Here is an 18,199-nt window from a genome sequence, read left to right as displayed (position 1 = left end):
TTATATTTATAGCCATTTTATTTTACTAGGTGCAAACTCTTTAATTCTGACATAAATAATATTCTTTTAACCACGCGAAATGAATGAGTTAGTCAAAATATGCATAAACATAAATTGATTTAGAAACCATCTGCCCATGGGTCACAGTGATTATCAAAACAAAATTTCTCCCAACCCCTTCCTCCCTCTTCCCTCGTTTGACGGGATATAGTGAGAGATAAACTTACTCACTTACCGTACAAACAAAACATCTACTAATGAATTATGAATAATCACATGCTCATGAAATACTAACTATTTCAATGATTCAATCTATCAATTGAATATCTCACAACTTTATCCTTAAAAACTGTTTTACTTCTAAAAATTCGTAATTAGAAGACCGATTTAATCATTTAAATACCATAACTTTTCAATACTTTTAGCGATCGATTATCTCATTAAAAAAATTAACAACGATTATTCTTCTTTAATTTTTTTATTATTGGTTTATATAAAATATTTAGTTCTCTACAATTTCTTAAAAATAGTTTAAAAATTATTATTTCAGAATTTTAACCTATTAATTCTCAACATGTAATGTTGAAAGTGAGCTCAAGTTTAAATTAATATGAATGCTTGAAGATTTTGTATGGTCTTACTGCATGTTTGAAACACATTTGAACAATCACTTTTGGGTATGGAAAATAATATTTGAAAAAAAAAACAGTTTTTTTATAGGTGAGAATGAAAGGCAGTTATTATAACAATTCATGGGCTCTTACTTAACTAATTGGGCTATGTTCTTTGAAAAAAAAATTAGACATTTCCTTTTTAAATAACTCATCAATATCTCTTAATCTTGATTTTTTTAATCGTATTATTCATTAAGTGTTAAATAACATTCAATGTGTCTAAAAAATATGTTTTGTTAATTAGCAGCCTAAGCAAGTCTAAAACAGAGAACAAAGAGGTGTAGTCCTAAATTAGAATAACATACATATATATCGTACCGTTAGCTTCGGTTGGGGACCACTTACATGTAGGCGTTTACGTAGCCATCTCATTTCATTTCAGAATGTCATCGAATTCTCCAAACTACCCCTCACCTATTCTAGAATAAAACCGCAAAAACCTTTTAATTTCTATTTCTATGTTGTCTACTTGTCTCGTAATTAAATTCGTATATTATATATATAATTTATATGATCATAGTTTATAAATGATAATGCAATTTTTTATACTAAGCTATTTTTTTTGTTTTTATAGTATGTTACTTTGAGATACTTATCATACGAAAAAAGAAGACAATGTAAAGTAAATTTGTTTTTAAAATAAATAACATAGTAAATTGAAATTATAGTACATAAATTGAATATATATATATATATTACCTATTTTAGGAATTTTGTACATAAAAAATTGCCACCACTTATTATAAGGTATTTCGAAAGTCCACTCCAGAAACTCTCAACTTCACGTGAGGCTTTTAAATTTCTTTTTCTACACTCGAAAAAATAAGGGGGATCTCGCTCTACTCAATAATTTGATAATTGATTTGAAACTCTACAGCAAGAGACCGTTATTATCTGATCAGGTCTTCCCTAAATATACTAATTTATTTAATCAAAGTATTTTTATGATAAATAATTTTATTAAGTTATAAAAATTCATAATATATAAAATTATTTATTTAAGATATTTTTTCCATATAAAATATTTAAATTTAAGATTTTACTTTAATGATTATTTAGAATAAACTATCATTTTAATTATCTAAAAGTATATAACGTTATTGCATTAGTCTTTGAAACAAACAAAGTTAAAAATAAATTTCTGAAAGTATAATTTATCAATTACATTTGTAATAAGTTCTAGACTAAGTATATACGTGCTTTTAACATTTTTTTAAAGGTTCCTCAGTAAAATATATATATATATATATAACTTTATGATTTATTTAACTTAGATATGATTATTTCTCGAAGAAGATATTGTGATATAAATAAATAAAAATTCAAAATTTATATGAGAATATTTGTGGTCTAGAAAAAAAATCCAAAAATTATATTAGGTTTCTTTAAGTTATTTAATTTCATAATAACACTAAATTTCTCTAAATATTTAAAAACTTCCATTAAAATACATGTTTTTACGCGCAAACTCGTGCCCTTGTTTAATTATGGAATAATACAAAAGATTTGGTATGTTTATCCTAATCCCGTGTGCAATGGTATTTGAGCTTGAGCTTTGTGTATAAAAGCGGGCCCTACTTATGTTTTATCTCCAACAAACAAAAGGGATGCAAGTTTTATGATTCAAGAGAAGAAAACCAGGGTTTACTGTTTTAGTCAGACTGCATTCCATATTCGTAAATACTATTATTATGGCCAATTTCTCATCGTTTTGTTTCTCTGTCATTTTGATTTGCATGAGTTTGGTTTATATGTTTGTATTTTTTTTTTTAAAAAGAGCACCTGTACTTAGACGCGTCTCATTGATCCAGTAAAGATTTTTTAATTGACATGGCTAAACTGTTGCCAGGTATTTTGCAATCACAAAATTATGAAATATTGATACGGAAGTAATTAAAGTTGTGATTTTTTAAAATACAAATTAAAGATACTTTCAGTCAATAATTAAAGTTTGGAGATTTTTTTTATCAACTAAGGCTATTTTCAGTCTCTTAAGGGTTTTCTTTTAATTAATAATTTTTTCACATATTAAATGAAAAATCAGATATCAACAAAAGCATTTATAAACTAAAGAGATTATTTTAGCTTAATCAATAATTGAAGTTTGAGTTTTAAATATGTGATTATATTAAATAGTTAAAAGAAATTTTGTTACTTGTAATGGTGTTACTCAACTTGAGTAATATTTCTCAACGAAAAATATCTATAATCTCTAAAAAAATGATAAAAAGATGCTGAGTTGCTCATAGAAGGAGATTCATTTGCTGTTATTTAGTTTGAATTGGTAAAATGATGGAATCCATAAAAATTATTCAATAGGCTTTAGAAGGAATTCTGGGCGGATTATATGAAAATTTAGAAATTGACTGCTTTGATAGAGAAAAAAGAGCCAAAATGAAATGAGTTTGAGGACCACCAAAGAATCTACCTAAAGTGCGCTGGATTTTGTTGGTATTTTTTTATTTATTGAGTTTTGAATTTTATGATTTTGCAAAACTAATTTTTGGTGCAGGCAGAGACAAATCGTAGCCCATTTTCTTCCAAAAACAAAACAGTGTGAGTGTGGTACGATCAAGAGAGGGACAGGCCCACTCCATTTATTGGTAGGTGTCGAAGCCTCGAAGTGTTTATGTCACATGCCAACACCCAAGTTATGTTTGTTTCTGTTGGAATGGAAGGAGTTGAGAAGGAAGTAATAAGAGAAACAGTAAAATTTTATCATACGATTGAAAAGAGAAAAAATATTTACATGAAACACGCACTAATTGTTACTTATGCCTTATATCTGAAGTTTAACGTGAATTAGTGCTGATCTTAAAACGTAGAACCAAACTCACCCTTCTATGTTGCTATTCAAACCAAACCCATTGTAGCATGCAGAGATAAGAGATAGCAAGCAACTTTCATACTGAAAAATAAAAATGTAGCATACAGAGATTCCGGTGAATATTTTGAAAAAAAAAAAAAAAAGAACTCCCAATACATTTTTCTTTCAATCAGTAACTATAGAAATAGGGATGGATTTCCAAAAGTAAATTCTGAAATGTGTTAAATGCGTTCGAAATTAATTTATGGAATATTTATCCATGGACAAAAATATATTCTAGAAATTAATTTTTTAAAAATAATTTTAGAAGAAAAAAAATATCTAAAATTCAAAGGGGGTACATTTAGCAATGTTTAAACTACGCCAAAAACTTATATAAAAGTCTATTTCGTTAAAAAAAGCTGACTTTAAACTATTAAAAAATTATAGGTTAACAAGCCGAATTATTTAAATAAATAAAAAATAATAGTTTTTTGTTAAAATTGATTATTTACAAAAATCAGCAAAAATATATTCATTAAATGGTACCAGAAGTACCTAGTTACAAAAACTGTGTATATTCAAAGGTTGCTGCATATTTACATCTCTATTGATATAAATATTGTATAACCTCAAGCTATGATCACAGGAAAATAGATTACAGAGTACCAACCTTTTCTGCTACCAAAACCCCATATTCAAACAATTATCCCCCTTTATAAACCTAAACCGAGAATCACACCTACAAATACTGTAACTAGCCCTTTCAAAACTAAACCAGCATCTCCTTAGCAGTTAGCACTCTCCTCTAATATATGTTGCAGGATTTCTATGCCATTGCACAGAGGAGCAATTGAAATCGGGGTGTTTATTATGCAACCATGTCCAAGCATGAAATTTAACTTCATCCAATAGAGAAATTACATCCACTGGCCTGTTTTCAAAAATACACTTGTTCCCTGATTATTTTAAATATTAAGCATGTTAACCAATGAAAAAAAAGAGTTAAGCCTCTAAATTATTCAAAGATACATTTGTTATATTTAGAGATTTAATCACAAAATAACCTTTATGAACAAGGAAGACATATTTGGAGATGACTTTTTATATGAAATAAAATACTTAAATCTGAAACATATAATCATAATTTAATGACATGTAACTTTTTTAGAAATTGACATGATGTTTTAATCTAGTGATCAATTTTTATTTCTCTTACTCGTATAAATTAAGCTCTCTCGCTAAACATATTTTCTATGAATAAGTTATTAAAAAAAGCCAAATTAGACTTTAAAAACAGACTTGTACTATAAATAAATCATACTCGGTTCTTATAGAAAAATCTATAACAAGAAACGACCTTGAATGTTTTTATAAGTTGTTTTTAAAGAAAGTGTTCATTTCCACTCCTATTTACAATCCCCCGTGACTTGAGTGATTTAGGCCGTATAGCTTGACCACTAATTGATCGAATCTTGTCTAAAAGAGTTGCCTTGCATCTTTTCTCAATCCCCACTGCCTCAAAGATGAGAGCATGATTCATTATGCAGAAGATAGAAACCTATTACTGTCTTCAGTGATTGGGGGCATGGCTGGTGCGCTCCCAATCAGATACTCTTCCGGATTTGTGATTGACCATTAACACGACCATTGAAGAAATTCAGCCAAACCAAATTTATCATCACAGCAAGTTATATTGTGTATTCAAGTAGAAGAACACGGTTGCTGATTTTCTGTCATGTTAGCATCAGGACAATAAGTAGTAACGCGGTTAAATGCATAGGCCTAGGATGCCATGGAATATTATATCTAAGTGGTGTAGATTTTGAACTTCATTTTTTTAGTCTTTGAAATTTTTCTTTTGATATATTTATCAAACAAGATAGGTACATATCTAGGAATTTTGGAACTTCTAGCAATGGCTAATGACATTAATTAATTAAATGGCGAAACCTGCTAGCCAAGATACAAGGGTTGAAAAACGAAATTTTCAAAATATTGTGTTCCCATACCCATGTTCCAATCTCTCAAAGTGGAACCGATCCCAGACTTCAAAAGTGTTCTCAACTGGGAAATGGTACAAAGTTTCTCAACTACAAAATGAGTTTAAGGTTTCATCACAAGTGACCTACCCCCAACTCAACTTTGACTATCCATCTGTTCCAAATTGAATCAGTCTTTCTGCTGAGTCCAGATCTTCACAGTGTTGTCATTGCCAAGTGCACCAGAAGCAATCATGTTCTCTGTAGGGTGACATGACACAGAAACAACAGCATCAGAATGCCCTTCTAATTTCTGCACTATTTTCCTTGACTGCAAATCCCACAAGTATATATAATTTTCTTCTGAACCGCCAACAATATATTTCCCATTTGTTGTAGAAAAAGTGGATGAAATGCAGTATTTTGAATTAACATGACCGGTGTAAGTCTTTAGAAACTTCCCAGTTGAATAGTTCCAAAGCCTCTGCAGGGAAAGAAAAATTTCTATGTAAGACAAAAGAAATGGAAAACTAGAAGGAAAAAAAATCTTGTAGCCAATTAAGCTACCAAATAGGCTACAGCTGAGAAAATAAAAGGCTATCAAATTAGCTATGACCAATTGCATGCAAAAAAAAATAGTATCATACAAATTAAAGCCCATTGGAGAAAAGGGTAAACTCCCATTAAGTTTCAATCCCTTTATGGTCGATTTGGTGTGATGAACAGAAAGAGGGGGAGGAGAGAAAAGTTTAAAATCTAAATTGAAAGAAAAGTAAACTCCCAAAGAAAAAATTGAATATTGAATCTTTCTCTCTAAAAGTTAACTTTTCTCTTCCTTTTCTTTCCACTTTCATTCCAACCACAATACCCATTACTCATGTTTTGTTTCCTCTCATCATAGTCTCTATCATTTAATCCCTTATTCTAGAAAATGCCATTCAGTAAAATAAAGAATAAAGGCATGTCAAGATAACCTACTCAATAAACACTTATATGGGAGAAGAAAAAAAATAAAAAATTAAACTTCTACCATAAGCTAAAATCAACTTACGCATAATCGAACTCGAACTTAGGGAAGAAACTTAATTCATTTTTTCTTCTTATTTTCTTCTCCTTTACGTGTTTACTTAGAAGTCTATCCTAATAGAACCTATGATAACCAACACTTAAAATCCCACGAAATAGGACAGGAATTTAATCTTTAGAGAAACTATACCTGAAAAAGCAATTCATTTTGTTTTTCTCCCTCTCCATATTTATAAAGCCAAGAGATTCCAAAAATCTAAGTAGAATTTATCAAAACTCACGAGCAAAAAGTTTTACAGCGAAGCTCATGAGCACATTTACTATTCAGAGATCATTTCATCGTAATTCCTTAAAAGCATAATATCATAAGTTGTGGCACTTTGCACAGGTTTGACAAGACAAAACAGAAATTCTATGAAACTGCACAACGATATGTTGGACTTAGCTTAGCGAAAAAGAGAATGAATTACCAGAGTGTTGTCCAAGGTGCCAACGAGAATGAACTTGGCGTTGGGGGAAAACTTGACAAAGGAAACAGGAGGGTTGTCGTCGTCGATGAGAGTCTTCATACAGTGGCCGGTGGAGGCGTCCCAGATTCGGCAGAGGCCGTCGTAGCTGCTGGAGACGATGAGGGAGCCGTCGCGGTTGAAGTCAACGGCGGTGACAGGGTCGGAGTGCGCGGGGAGAACCTTGAGGCACTTCCCGGACTTGACGTCCCAAACCCTAACGGTCTCGTCGAAGGAACCGGAGACGATGATGTTGGACTGCGGGTTGAAGTTCACGCAGAACACGTAGTTGGTGTGCCCGTGGAGGGTCTTTATGAGGGACCCAGTCGGCACGTCCCAGAGCCGGAGAGTCTTGTCGTCGGAGGCTGACACAAGGAACCGGGAGTCCGACGAGAAGGCGAGGTCGGAAACGCCCTGCTCGTGGCCCTCGTACTGCTGCATCGGGGACAGCGTCAGGCTCTCGGAGTCCGAGTCGGAGTTCGTGAAGCCATAGGTTCGGAGGGTCTTGTCGGCGGCGGAGGAGGCGAGGAGGCGCCCATTGGAGGAGAATTTTACGGCCGAGATGGCGCGCTTGTGGCCGCTTAGGGTTTGGGAAAGAGTGTAGTTGGGCTTCATGGAATCTGAATCCGAATCCGAAAATGCTTTTACTGTTGCTTCCGTCGTCATTGTTGCCTTAATTCAACAATTCAAATTCAAATATCTATGGAGAAAAGAAGAGAGGATATTATTAGGATTAGGGTTCAGTTTGAATAGGTAGAGGATGTACATGGAGATTTCGCTCCGGGGGAACTCAAATGATATGAGCTTCTGAAACCAAACAAATAATGTGCTCTTTCACTCCATGGTGTCAGGAGTAATTTTATTCTAATACATTTATCATTATCCTTTTATACAAAAAAAAATAATAATTTGCAAACTACATAATTTCAATTTAATTTTGTAAAAAAATATTTTTAAATAATACATTGATTAGTCAACCGGATAATAGAATAATTTTAAGCTACCAACAGTCTCAAAATCTTGTGGTGCATGAAACGAAGTCGCCCCTAATATGATTCCAACAGACAAAACTAACTACAAAAGTTGTCCTCAACTCCTGATCAGTTTAAATGATAATAATGTCATCAGCATTATTTTGATGCCCAAGAATATCCATCCATGTTACAATTAAGTTTTCGACCCTGGTGTTTTGCATTTGTTTCTTGTGAGGTGATGATTTTCTAATTCTCTTTAAATAAGTTTTTGAATTTGAGTATTGTATCCGTTAAATTAAAAGAATTAAACCAGTTCCTCACATCGTGGATGTTCCTAAATCAAATAGAATTATATTACGCATAAGTTTAAAAAGTGAGCCAACTCAACTCGGATAACTTTTAGTGTGCCAAAAAATATGCAACACAATTAAAAATACCAACGGGTAGAAAAGTTTGGTCATGTTTTAGCTCATATAATTCAAAAATACAATATATATGAAGAAAACATATATAAATACAAAAATCCAACAACACACAACACTAATTATTCATGATAACAAATCTAAAGAATAAACAAATAAAAGGGATCAAAGGACTGTTTGCGGGCACCGTCTCTGTGGATCATAGGACTACCACTCCAAGTAAAGCAATGGCTTCTGCATTTCCGCAATGTTCCATTGCTTTTTCGGTGAATAAGAAGGACCAGTCTTACAGCCATTGAAGTAACTAGTAAGAATGCACGTTTTAACTCAAGAAACAAACTGTGCCTTGATCTAATTTGTTTCGACATGCACATGTTTTCATAAATTAAGTAATGAGATTTACTTGTTTCAAAAAGAAAAAGTAACGAGATTTATTAAACCATATGCGACACATAGTATATACCTACTACAACTTCTATGGGGTGAGAGCGGGCCCTGCATCTTCTATATTCTCCTGTCCTTATTCTAGTTTCCGTACAATCTTGTTCCCGTTTCCACTAAGGCAAAACTTACCTGCTTTTTATTGGATTATTAATATGGAATGAGTTTTTTTTAATAAAAAAAGCACTTAACAGGTTTTATGTTTTTTTATGTGTTTATTTAAATTGTTCTTACTTAAAAAAAATAATTTTTTTGCTTATTTTTTAAAAAAATATTGTTTTCTTATTAAATAAAAATACTTATTTTAAAATTATTTATTTCAAATTTAAAAAAACTGGCCCATAATCATTATTATATTAATAGTCCAATTGTTAGACCAATATGATAAAGTAATATAGTTATAAGATATTACAATTTAAATTTTAGTTCCAAATATATTTAAATTGTAACAACTTACCACTATGTTATTCTATTATATCATATTAATAATTTTTTTAAAATTATATTAAAAGTTACTTATAACTAATTAATCTATCATATCAATAATCTAATATTATTCATAAGTCTTTTCAGTATTATTCTCTAATTGAAATTATTTTTATAATTTAAGTTAGTAAAACGAAAATTTTATTTATTTTAAAAAGCATTAACAGTACTTTAAAAATATCTAATTTCTCCTTTTCCTAATTCTTAAGTTAATAACAATAAATTACAAATATGTATAGACATGTATATAAAATTAAAAGTGATTTTGTCAATATAGGGGACCTGCTAGACACGAAGCATGATCCTTGTCTTCACCTCCTAATCTAGGGAAATTTTTGCCCCCGTGTTCTTCATATATATCTCAGAAAAATAAAATAAAATTCAGAAGGTTGAAAGTTTAAAATGCATTAACAAAAGTTTAAAATGAGAGTAGCTAGACCACAATTGTTCAGAGTGAATACATATAAATAAACCATCTTATTTTTTATTTTCTTGTTGAATAAATTAAAACTTGGCAAATTTCTAGGTTTATTAGTTATTACTTTGTATTAGAATAACATTTTAAAATGAGATTCATTTGAATTAGTTGACTCCACCATATGTTCTCTTTGTCTTAAGCATTGTAGTAGAGGCAGGCAGAAACAATTATTGTATGGTTAATTAAATCAACATAATAGACAAACCAGGTTTGTAAGTGTACCGTTCGTCACCTACGACTTTAGGAATTGGCTAATTAATCGGGTTAATTTTATTCTCAGTAGTTAACATGATTCCATTTGCCTTGGAGAGAGATGAGTGCAATGGGTATCATCCACTTGCTATGATTGAATATATAGTTAGTATTTAGGAATGCTAAAAGGTGACTTATAAAAATAAGAGAATTTATAAAATAAGAGAGTGGATGTCCTTTACTGATAAAGTGAGTAAACAACTTAACCTAAATCCAAATAATAATGAATTGGTGATTGGTCGAATCACTAAAAATAACAATAAAAAGAAATTACATAAACTAAAAATTTAGGCATGTAAACATTATTTTAAACATTTTCAATAAATTCTAAACACCATAAAAAAATCATAACTACAGTATTAGCAAATTCATAAGTATATTACTAATTTGCCTTTAAAAAAAGTATATTATTAATTTATCACCAACCAAAAACAGTTTTCTACTGTTTACAAGGCCAAAACATTTAATAATAAAATAATAATTTTACTTTCTTAAACCACTTTTAAAACAAAAATAAATAAACAAATGAATCTAGATCAACTTTTAGATTAAGAATATATCATATGCTTCCTTAAAACATACCCATTAAGTGGAATGCACACACATGACGATTTAAGTTCGATTTTATTGTCACTAACACACACAAAAATGTTTCCTTTAAAGAAAAAAATGACAAATTGGCCCAGTACAATATGGCTCAACCCTTTTTTTTTTTTTTTAATTAAGTGGAATCAATTTTGTACCTAAAATTTATTTTATAACGTGAAACCAAAATTCACTGAATCGTCAGTTAATTAATGTGGGTCTTTTGCTCGTCCATATTCATAGAAATTATAGACATAGCCTTTTTTTTTTAATAATTTTTAAAATGAAAAAAACAAGTATTTCCTTTCATCTCAAATACAAGAAGATAAAAAACACTTTTTTTCTTGATTTCAATTATAAGAAATTTTCAATTAACTTTATTTAATATTACTATTTCAAAAATATTTTTTTATTTAATTGAGATTTTAATTTCTCATACCAAATTTCAATAATGGTAAGTTATGAAAAAAAATTATTTTTAATTGAGATTAATGCAATTAATTATGATTAACTCACTTTTTTTAGTTAGCGAGAATAAGTTTTTCTTTTTGTTCTTCTTATATTAATTTGAGACCGAAGGGTTTGGGTACCAATTGAGTACCTTAACGTGAATAAGTTTTTCTTGGTTAACTAATTAAATTTGTTTTGAGTACCAATTTCTTTTTTTAATAAGATAATTGATATGATGAAAAAACAATATAATAAAAAATGTAATATAAATAATATATTTCGTGAATCATGATGCATTCATTAGCTTTAGTTCTAAGGGGTACCATAAAATGAAAAAATTCTTGTACCTTGGAGCTTTCCAACGGATATTGTTATTGATCTTCACTACTCTTTTGAACTGCCTCAAAAGCCTTCTCAGCATCCATTAGCAGTGATCAAGCCAATGAAATAGAACAATCACTTGGGTGGACTTTGTCTAAACTTTGCAACGTAAAATGACTCTGAACTCCAATTGATTAATTAGTTCCAGCATCAGACCCCACAATTGTAGCCGACCGGCTTGGCATCATTCGCATGCCACAATTGAATTAACAAAAGCCACAAGTCACAGTGTGAATGTGACTAGGTGCGTTTGCATCATTGCATGTGCACTCATCTATATATATATATATATATATATTCTTTCTGACCTTCACATATTCTTCTCTCTCAGTCAAAGAAGAGATTAGATAGTTTGTTCCAAATTAAGATGATGGATAACGTTGGAGGCAGTTCCTCTAATATTGCTGAAAATAGTGGCATCATCAGGGAACAGGACCGGTTGTTGCCAATAGCCAATGTTGGGAAGATCATGAAGCAGATTCTACCTCCGAACGCAAAAATCTCCAAGGAATCGAAGGAAACAATGCAAGAGTGCGTGTCGGAGTTCATAAGCTTTGTAACCAGCGAGGCGTCGGAGAAGTGCAGGAAGGAAAGGAGGAAGACAGTGAACGGGGATGACATATGCTGGGCCTTGGGGTCGCTTGGTTTTGACGACTATGCAGAGCCATTGAGAAGGTATTTGCAAAGATATAGAGAACAAGAACTAGATAGAGCAAATAACCCCCCCAAAAGAGGATAAGAGCCTCTTTAGTATAATTTCTCTCATAGATGATATGATATCTATAAATTAATTAATATTTAGTTAATGGAGAATTAATTTTAGTTTAAAAAAAAAAACTCATTTCATTATTTTCTTCTCATGTAAGAGGATTCATAGAAAAGCTTATCCAAACACGTCTTAAAATTTAACCAGAGGAACTAAGCATAAGTCTGAGACAGGCTAGTTTAAGGTTTTGAGGATGATGAGATAATTAATTCATTTAACATTTTTCTTGTCTGTTGTTACGTATATCTATATGTGTGTGTTGCAGCTGGTATCTGCATCCTTTTATTGATTGATTTGTTATGTATTTGAGATCAATATGAATCCTGCCATGTGTTTTATTGCTTGGCCATACAGTGATACACATGATATATGTGATATAAAATATCACTAGCTAAATCAAACGACAAAACATTCCGTACAATCCCAAGCCCCTCCTTTTTCGTTATCATTGACCACAAATTCTAGCATGCATGTTCTAATTCTGTAAGGATTATCCTTATACATATTCAAGATTAATATGAAAAGATGTTTATTATCCTCTTCAAGCAAAGTTCACAACAAGACATACAGAAAGCCTGAGGTTAGTACATCACTGTCATCGTGCACATATATACCATTTGATCCGAATCCGATGTTTCGTAGAGGAGAATCTAGGAATTTGCTACCATTTCTAATATATCTATTGTTGTATTCCCAGAACGATTTCCATGAATTCTTCATCACTTATTTAGAACCTGAGTTTTTTCATCTATGTTGGAAACCCTTATGAAATCATGGTCAAATTACTCGGTTATTTTTTTGAACTATATTATTAGAAAATTTTAAATAGGTGTCTAATAAATTAAAACAAAAATTGGTTCCTAAATTTTGAAAAAAAGAAGTTTCTGTAGTTACTAGTTAGTTTAATTATAGCGGTTTGAAACCATAAAAAATGATAATTAATTTATGACAGTTACTCAATTAAAAAAAGTGCATGATTAAATATCAATTTTTTTTTTAATTTTACCCAAAATCAATTATATTTCCTCGTTTAATTAGATTATAGTTTTATTATCCTTGTTTTGTTCTAACCAGCTTATCTGAAAGTTTCCATCGCCGTCACCAAAAAGACTGGTATAAAGTCACTTTCTAGGGTCTCTTTAAAATAGAGAATTGTTATTCAGAATCTATAAACTAGTACGTCACTTAATGATATGTTAATATAGATTAATGTATTTTAAACCTCAAGTTACCTTCTGAACTCATAGTTTTAAGGGTATGGACCACATTATACCAAATTAACTATTGTGTGCATTAGATGTCAACACAAAATCCCAAAACAATGTAGCCAAAAAACAGTGGAGTTTACAAGCTGTTTAGATTCATCGTACTAGGTCATATATTTCTAAACATGATGGATCGTACGAGGTTACTTAAAAAGAAGCTAGTGTTCCTTCACACAGTTTATTTTTTTCCTGATATATACACAGATCTATTTTCTATTCCTCTATTCAAGTTGTTGTATTGAGTTATTGATTTGGATGGAATTCAAGGAGAAGTTTGAGAATTGGATAAATTATTAGAAAGTCTTGTATCATTATGCTCGATAATCTTGATTTCCTGATATGCATTCAATTTAAGATCAAGAATTAGTAACACTCAATCAATTATGTATATTATACAGAGAATAGTTAAAACCACGAGGTTCACATCTATCTAATACTTTCTTCAAGAACAAGAAGCATGTACTAACCAAAAATAATTTTTAGTTATTATATGATTACTTAATAAATATTTATAATATTTTGATTATATTTTTCTATCATATTAATCATTTTATCACATACCCAGTCTCTAGTTTTTTAATAAAATATTTTACAAAGTTAATGTATTAATCATATAAGCACATTAATTTTTCAGTGATTTTTATGTTGAAAAGTGGTATTCTTTTGTGAAAGCATAAATTTACTATTGTAATTGACCTTCTCAAAGGAAAAGAAAATGATGGACTAGGTACTGAAGCATTAAAAAATCATTAAAGTGTTTATTCTATTAAGACATCCAAATATAAATACCGTTTCCAAATCCTAAAGGTATATTGAACATGGTGAGATATGATACGTATCAAATTTACTTTCTCCCGTGGCCAATGCCATGTAATTGGTTGCCACGGAGCACAGGCAGCAGATTCAACGTCCTTACAAAGTTTTTTTTTTCTTCGGCAATATATAGAAGAAATCCACTTATTTTAAATTTACTTTTATCATTCATTTTTTTATTTATTATAGTCAAGAAAATAAATAATAAAAATAAAAAATAAAATAAATAAATTCTTCCTATTTATATATATAGATATATCGAGTACGTATCAAAAGTGGTCTGTATATCGTGAAAATGTAAGAATTCATCAGTCTCACACGACTAAACAAAAATAATAAGTCATATATAATTACTTTGCATATATATCCCTCATGATTCAAAGCTGGTATTCGTTATCTCATTCACTTCAGTTCAAAAGTAGTAAGTGATAGTCTAACATATTAAGGAAGATCATATATACAATCACTTAATTACTTTGCATATCACGCACGCTGACTCTGGATAGAAAAGATACCTAAAATTTTATAACCAGATACGTGCACATTCATATATCATTAAACACTTTTTTAATTTTTTTTATCTTTTATCAAATTATATCACTATCATATCTATATTTTTTTTCTCTCAGGATGTAAAGTATCCTTGGCTGTCCATAATCTTTATTCTTTTATAATATATATTAAATTGATTGCCTTCAAATTAAATTATTATATCATATTTTTTAATTCATAAAAATGAAATATAAATAACAAAATTTATAACAATTCACCCACCTCAATAATTATTATGTCATATGTTATAATTGACATGATAATGCATGTCTATCCCTAATAGTTTTGAAATTATTATAAACGGAATTAATATACAATTTTGCATTTTTAATATGCAATAACTAGGAGACATTGGGGAAAATTAATAGGTGCGTAACAATTTCTATTTATAAATTATTTTCACAACAAATAAATAGACTGCTATTTATAAGATTGCATCATAAATTACAAATAAAATTTGTCCTCGTATAGTTTAATAATATTATATACATTTTTCGTAATAATATTTATACATTTGGAAGTTGGATTATATAAATTATTGTTGGGAATTTCAATTATAAATTTCTATATAAAATATAATATTAGGATTACTAGAAATTTTTATTTTTATTTTTTTGGAATTCAACAAAACTAAAAAGTCCAAAAAAAAAAAAAAGAATTACACGGGAACAAGACGAAGAGACACAACTCCTAAAGAATAAAAAAACACAATAAGCTTAAAAAACCAGGCAATTGTTCAAACATAAAAAAGTCCTCCACCAAACTACACCTCCTATTAGCTAAGGTGTATGCAGATTTGTTAAATTGCAATTTTTAAGTAAAGTGATTCTTGAAATTATAGGAAATTATTAATTAGTGCTTATCTAAAAAAAGTTTAAGTCATTCGCCACTTTTATAAATATAAGTCATTAATATGAGAATAACTACATTAGTTGAAATGTAAAGGGAGGAGAACCTTAAATAGGAATTTTTTAAAAAGAATGGTGTAAGTGAGAACGTTTATCATTTCTTGTTATTTTTAAGTGAAGAAATTGAGTTTTGTAAGGAGAAACACTGTTTAGAGACAATTTTTCAGATATCCAACAAAATTACGATTTTGTTGTGTATCTAAATCTGGATACATAATTGTGATTTCATTTTTATTGATTAACAGCAGAATCACATTTCTATCCTAAAAATAGTTTTGGAATTGAAAAATACAATAAAGTTAATAAAGTTAGCGGGTGAGAATAGAAAAAAATGAGGGTAAGAATATCAGCTGCCGAATTTAAATTCATCCATAAAAATGGACCAAAGCAGATTTTCTTTTTTTACTAGAGCCCATTTTCCTAGCAGCCTATGTTACTTGGGTTCCTTCGCATCAATATATTTAGGCATGATTTGAATAAAAAAACGCAAATTCAGCTTGCCTTTTTCCTGTCTTAGTGATCGGGACAGTTTGAAACGAGCATAGATTTTTATTTTATTTTTACAGACGAACATAGAGAACTTAGTTTAACATTTACATAGAATAAATTAGTTTTTTCACAGTTAATCTTGACCTTTTTATTACTATTTGAACATATTTGATTTTAATTAGCTTCTGCATTATTTAAATTTGTCTATTGCGTCTTCGATAAAAAGAGAAGAAAGAGAAAAAACAAAAAAAAAAAAAACTGATTATATATCATTTAATTGCATTTGATTCTATGCTATGTTGTGTACCTGTTTAATTTGTTCTGAGCTTTAGATAATTACTTTTGGCTCTATTCTATTTTGATCATTAATCATCGTCAAACTTTTTTCTATTCTTCTTGTTTTGAACTTTCCGCCCTTTTGACTCAATTTGTGTTTTTCTATTCCCTCCATCTCTCAAACTCCCTTTTGATATCAGAACTCAAGTTCTCCTCGAACATTGACATTTTTTGTTATGTTATTTAAAGCAAATATATGGTCCCCAATGAAAAAATGCTTTCCCCTGAAATGTTTCTAAAACTATGTCCGATTGATAACAACAACAAAAATGTTCAGTTTTCTTTAGAATTTTTTGCATTGGAAACAGAAACGATGAAAAGATTGGAATCACCTGTAGTATTTAAAACAATAAAAGAAAACAAATATATGTAACTAGTTTTTTTTTTTGGTTCCATCTCGCTCGTAAATGCTTCTGGCTTCTTTGCATCATAATTCGTCTCACTCGGTTGCTTTCACCATGATTCATCAAAGTTTTCTGTCGTCTTCCTCAATTCCCTCCTACGATTTCTGTTGTTACATTGTGATTCATTGAGGATCATAATGACCCACTAATATAAAGATGCTTGTGGTGTGTCAAAGAAGGATGCCTTCCTAGTTTGAAGTGCTGATGGAAATGTGAGTTATAAGCACAGAAGTAGTTGTCGTGATGTTTTCCACTGTTATACTCAAATGAATCCAAATGGAAATATATCAGAACCTAAGGTCCATCCAGCAATACACTACAAAAAATGGTTCTTCCACACAACCTTCACTAATGCATGTGGCACCAGAGTTTGCATCTATCCCTCTCAAATCTCACTAACATAATTCTTTATACACATTCTTTTTTATCCATTAAAATTTATTAAAAACATAAATGAAATTCATTAAATACAAAATGAAACCTACATATTTTTATGATTTTCTACAAATTTTAACAAAAAAAATAGATATTACAAAAGATAAGTGACACCTTTCAGCAATAAGAGTCATCGAGTTTAATATTAGCTTATGTTCATTTTTAACCTTCTTGTATTGAAAGGAGCATATCATGCAGGTTATTAAGCAAATATAAATAACATTCATCATCTATCACTTTTTTAATCAATGACTAAAATATATTTTTAGTTATTTATCTTTTTATTAAAATTTATTTTGATCTTTTATTTTTTTTAAAATCATTTTAATCATTTATTTCTTAATTTTAAATCAACTTTATCCTCCTAATTTGTTTTTGATTTTGAGACACAACTTTCAATCCTTTTAATATGTCAAACATTGTCTAATTATATTCATTTACTTTAAAATATGAAACCCAACTAATGTTTAGATAAAAAAAAAGTCGTGATAAAAATATTTGAAAAATAAATTTGATGAACAATTAAAAAATGATTTGATATTAAATTTTTAAATTTTTTGATGTTTGTAAGATTCATTTTACACACAATTTTTATAATGTTAATGATTTTTTTTTGTTTGAACATTAATTAGGTTTCATAAATTTCAATAAGTAAATTTAACAAACAAATTTCATATGTATTAAATCACGTAGTTGAAAATTGTGAGACAAAATAAAAAATGATCAGGAAGAACAACAATTACTCAAATTTTAGAGATGAACCATCAA

General features: G+C 29.7%; 2 protein-coding genes across 2 annotated transcripts; one reads left to right on the top strand and one right to left on the bottom strand.

Annotated features, from left to right (window-relative positions):
* Window positions 1-5,381: 5,381 nt before the first annotated feature.
* Window positions 5,382-7,848, bottom strand: LOC114391938 (COMPASS-like H3K4 histone methylase component WDR5A). The gene is made up of 2 exons (XM_028352960.1): window positions 6,959-7,848; window positions 5,382-5,946 (listed from the first exon to the last, which is right to left on the bottom strand). The coding sequence occupies exons 1-2, from the start codon at window positions 7,658-7,660 to the stop codon at window positions 5,653-5,655; spliced, it is 996 nt and encodes a 331-aa protein (XP_028208761.1). The 5' UTR covers window positions 7,661-7,848; the 3' UTR covers window positions 5,382-5,652.
* A 3,943-nt stretch (window positions 7,849-11,791) lies between these two features.
* On the top strand, window positions 11,792-12,999 carry LOC114392000 (nuclear transcription factor Y subunit B-5-like). Its single transcript, XM_028353036.1, has one exon. The coding sequence runs from the start codon at window positions 11,831-11,833 to the stop codon at window positions 12,200-12,202; it is 372 nt and encodes a 123-aa protein (XP_028208837.1). The 5' UTR covers window positions 11,792-11,830; the 3' UTR covers window positions 12,203-12,999.
* Window positions 13,000-18,199: the final 5,200 nt, after the last annotated feature.

The sequence above is a fragment of the Glycine soja genome, chromosome 17, assembly GCF_004193775.1.
Source record: "Glycine soja cultivar W05 chromosome 17, ASM419377v2, whole genome shotgun sequence".
NCBI lineage: Eukaryota > Viridiplantae > Streptophyta > Magnoliopsida > Fabales > Fabaceae > Glycine > Glycine soja.
The sequence above is the reverse complement of the archived record's forward strand: the minus strand, read 5'-3'. Positions and strand labels throughout refer to the sequence as shown.

What these genes read in the sequence shown, in the direction of transcription:
- LOC114391938 (XM_028352960.1), bottom strand. Translation starts at nt 7,660, where the DNA reads ATGACGACGGAAGCAACAGTAAAAGCATTTTCGGATTCGGATTCAGAT. An exon ending in GCACCTTGGACAACACTCTG is followed by an intron (nt 5,947 to 6,958) that starts GTAATTCATTCT and finishes CTTTCCCTGCAG; the next exon opens with AGGCTTTGGAACTATTCAAC.
- LOC114392000 (XM_028353036.1), top strand. Translation starts at nt 11,831, where the DNA reads ATGATGGATAACGTTGGAGGCAGTTCCTCTAATATTGCTGAAAATAGT.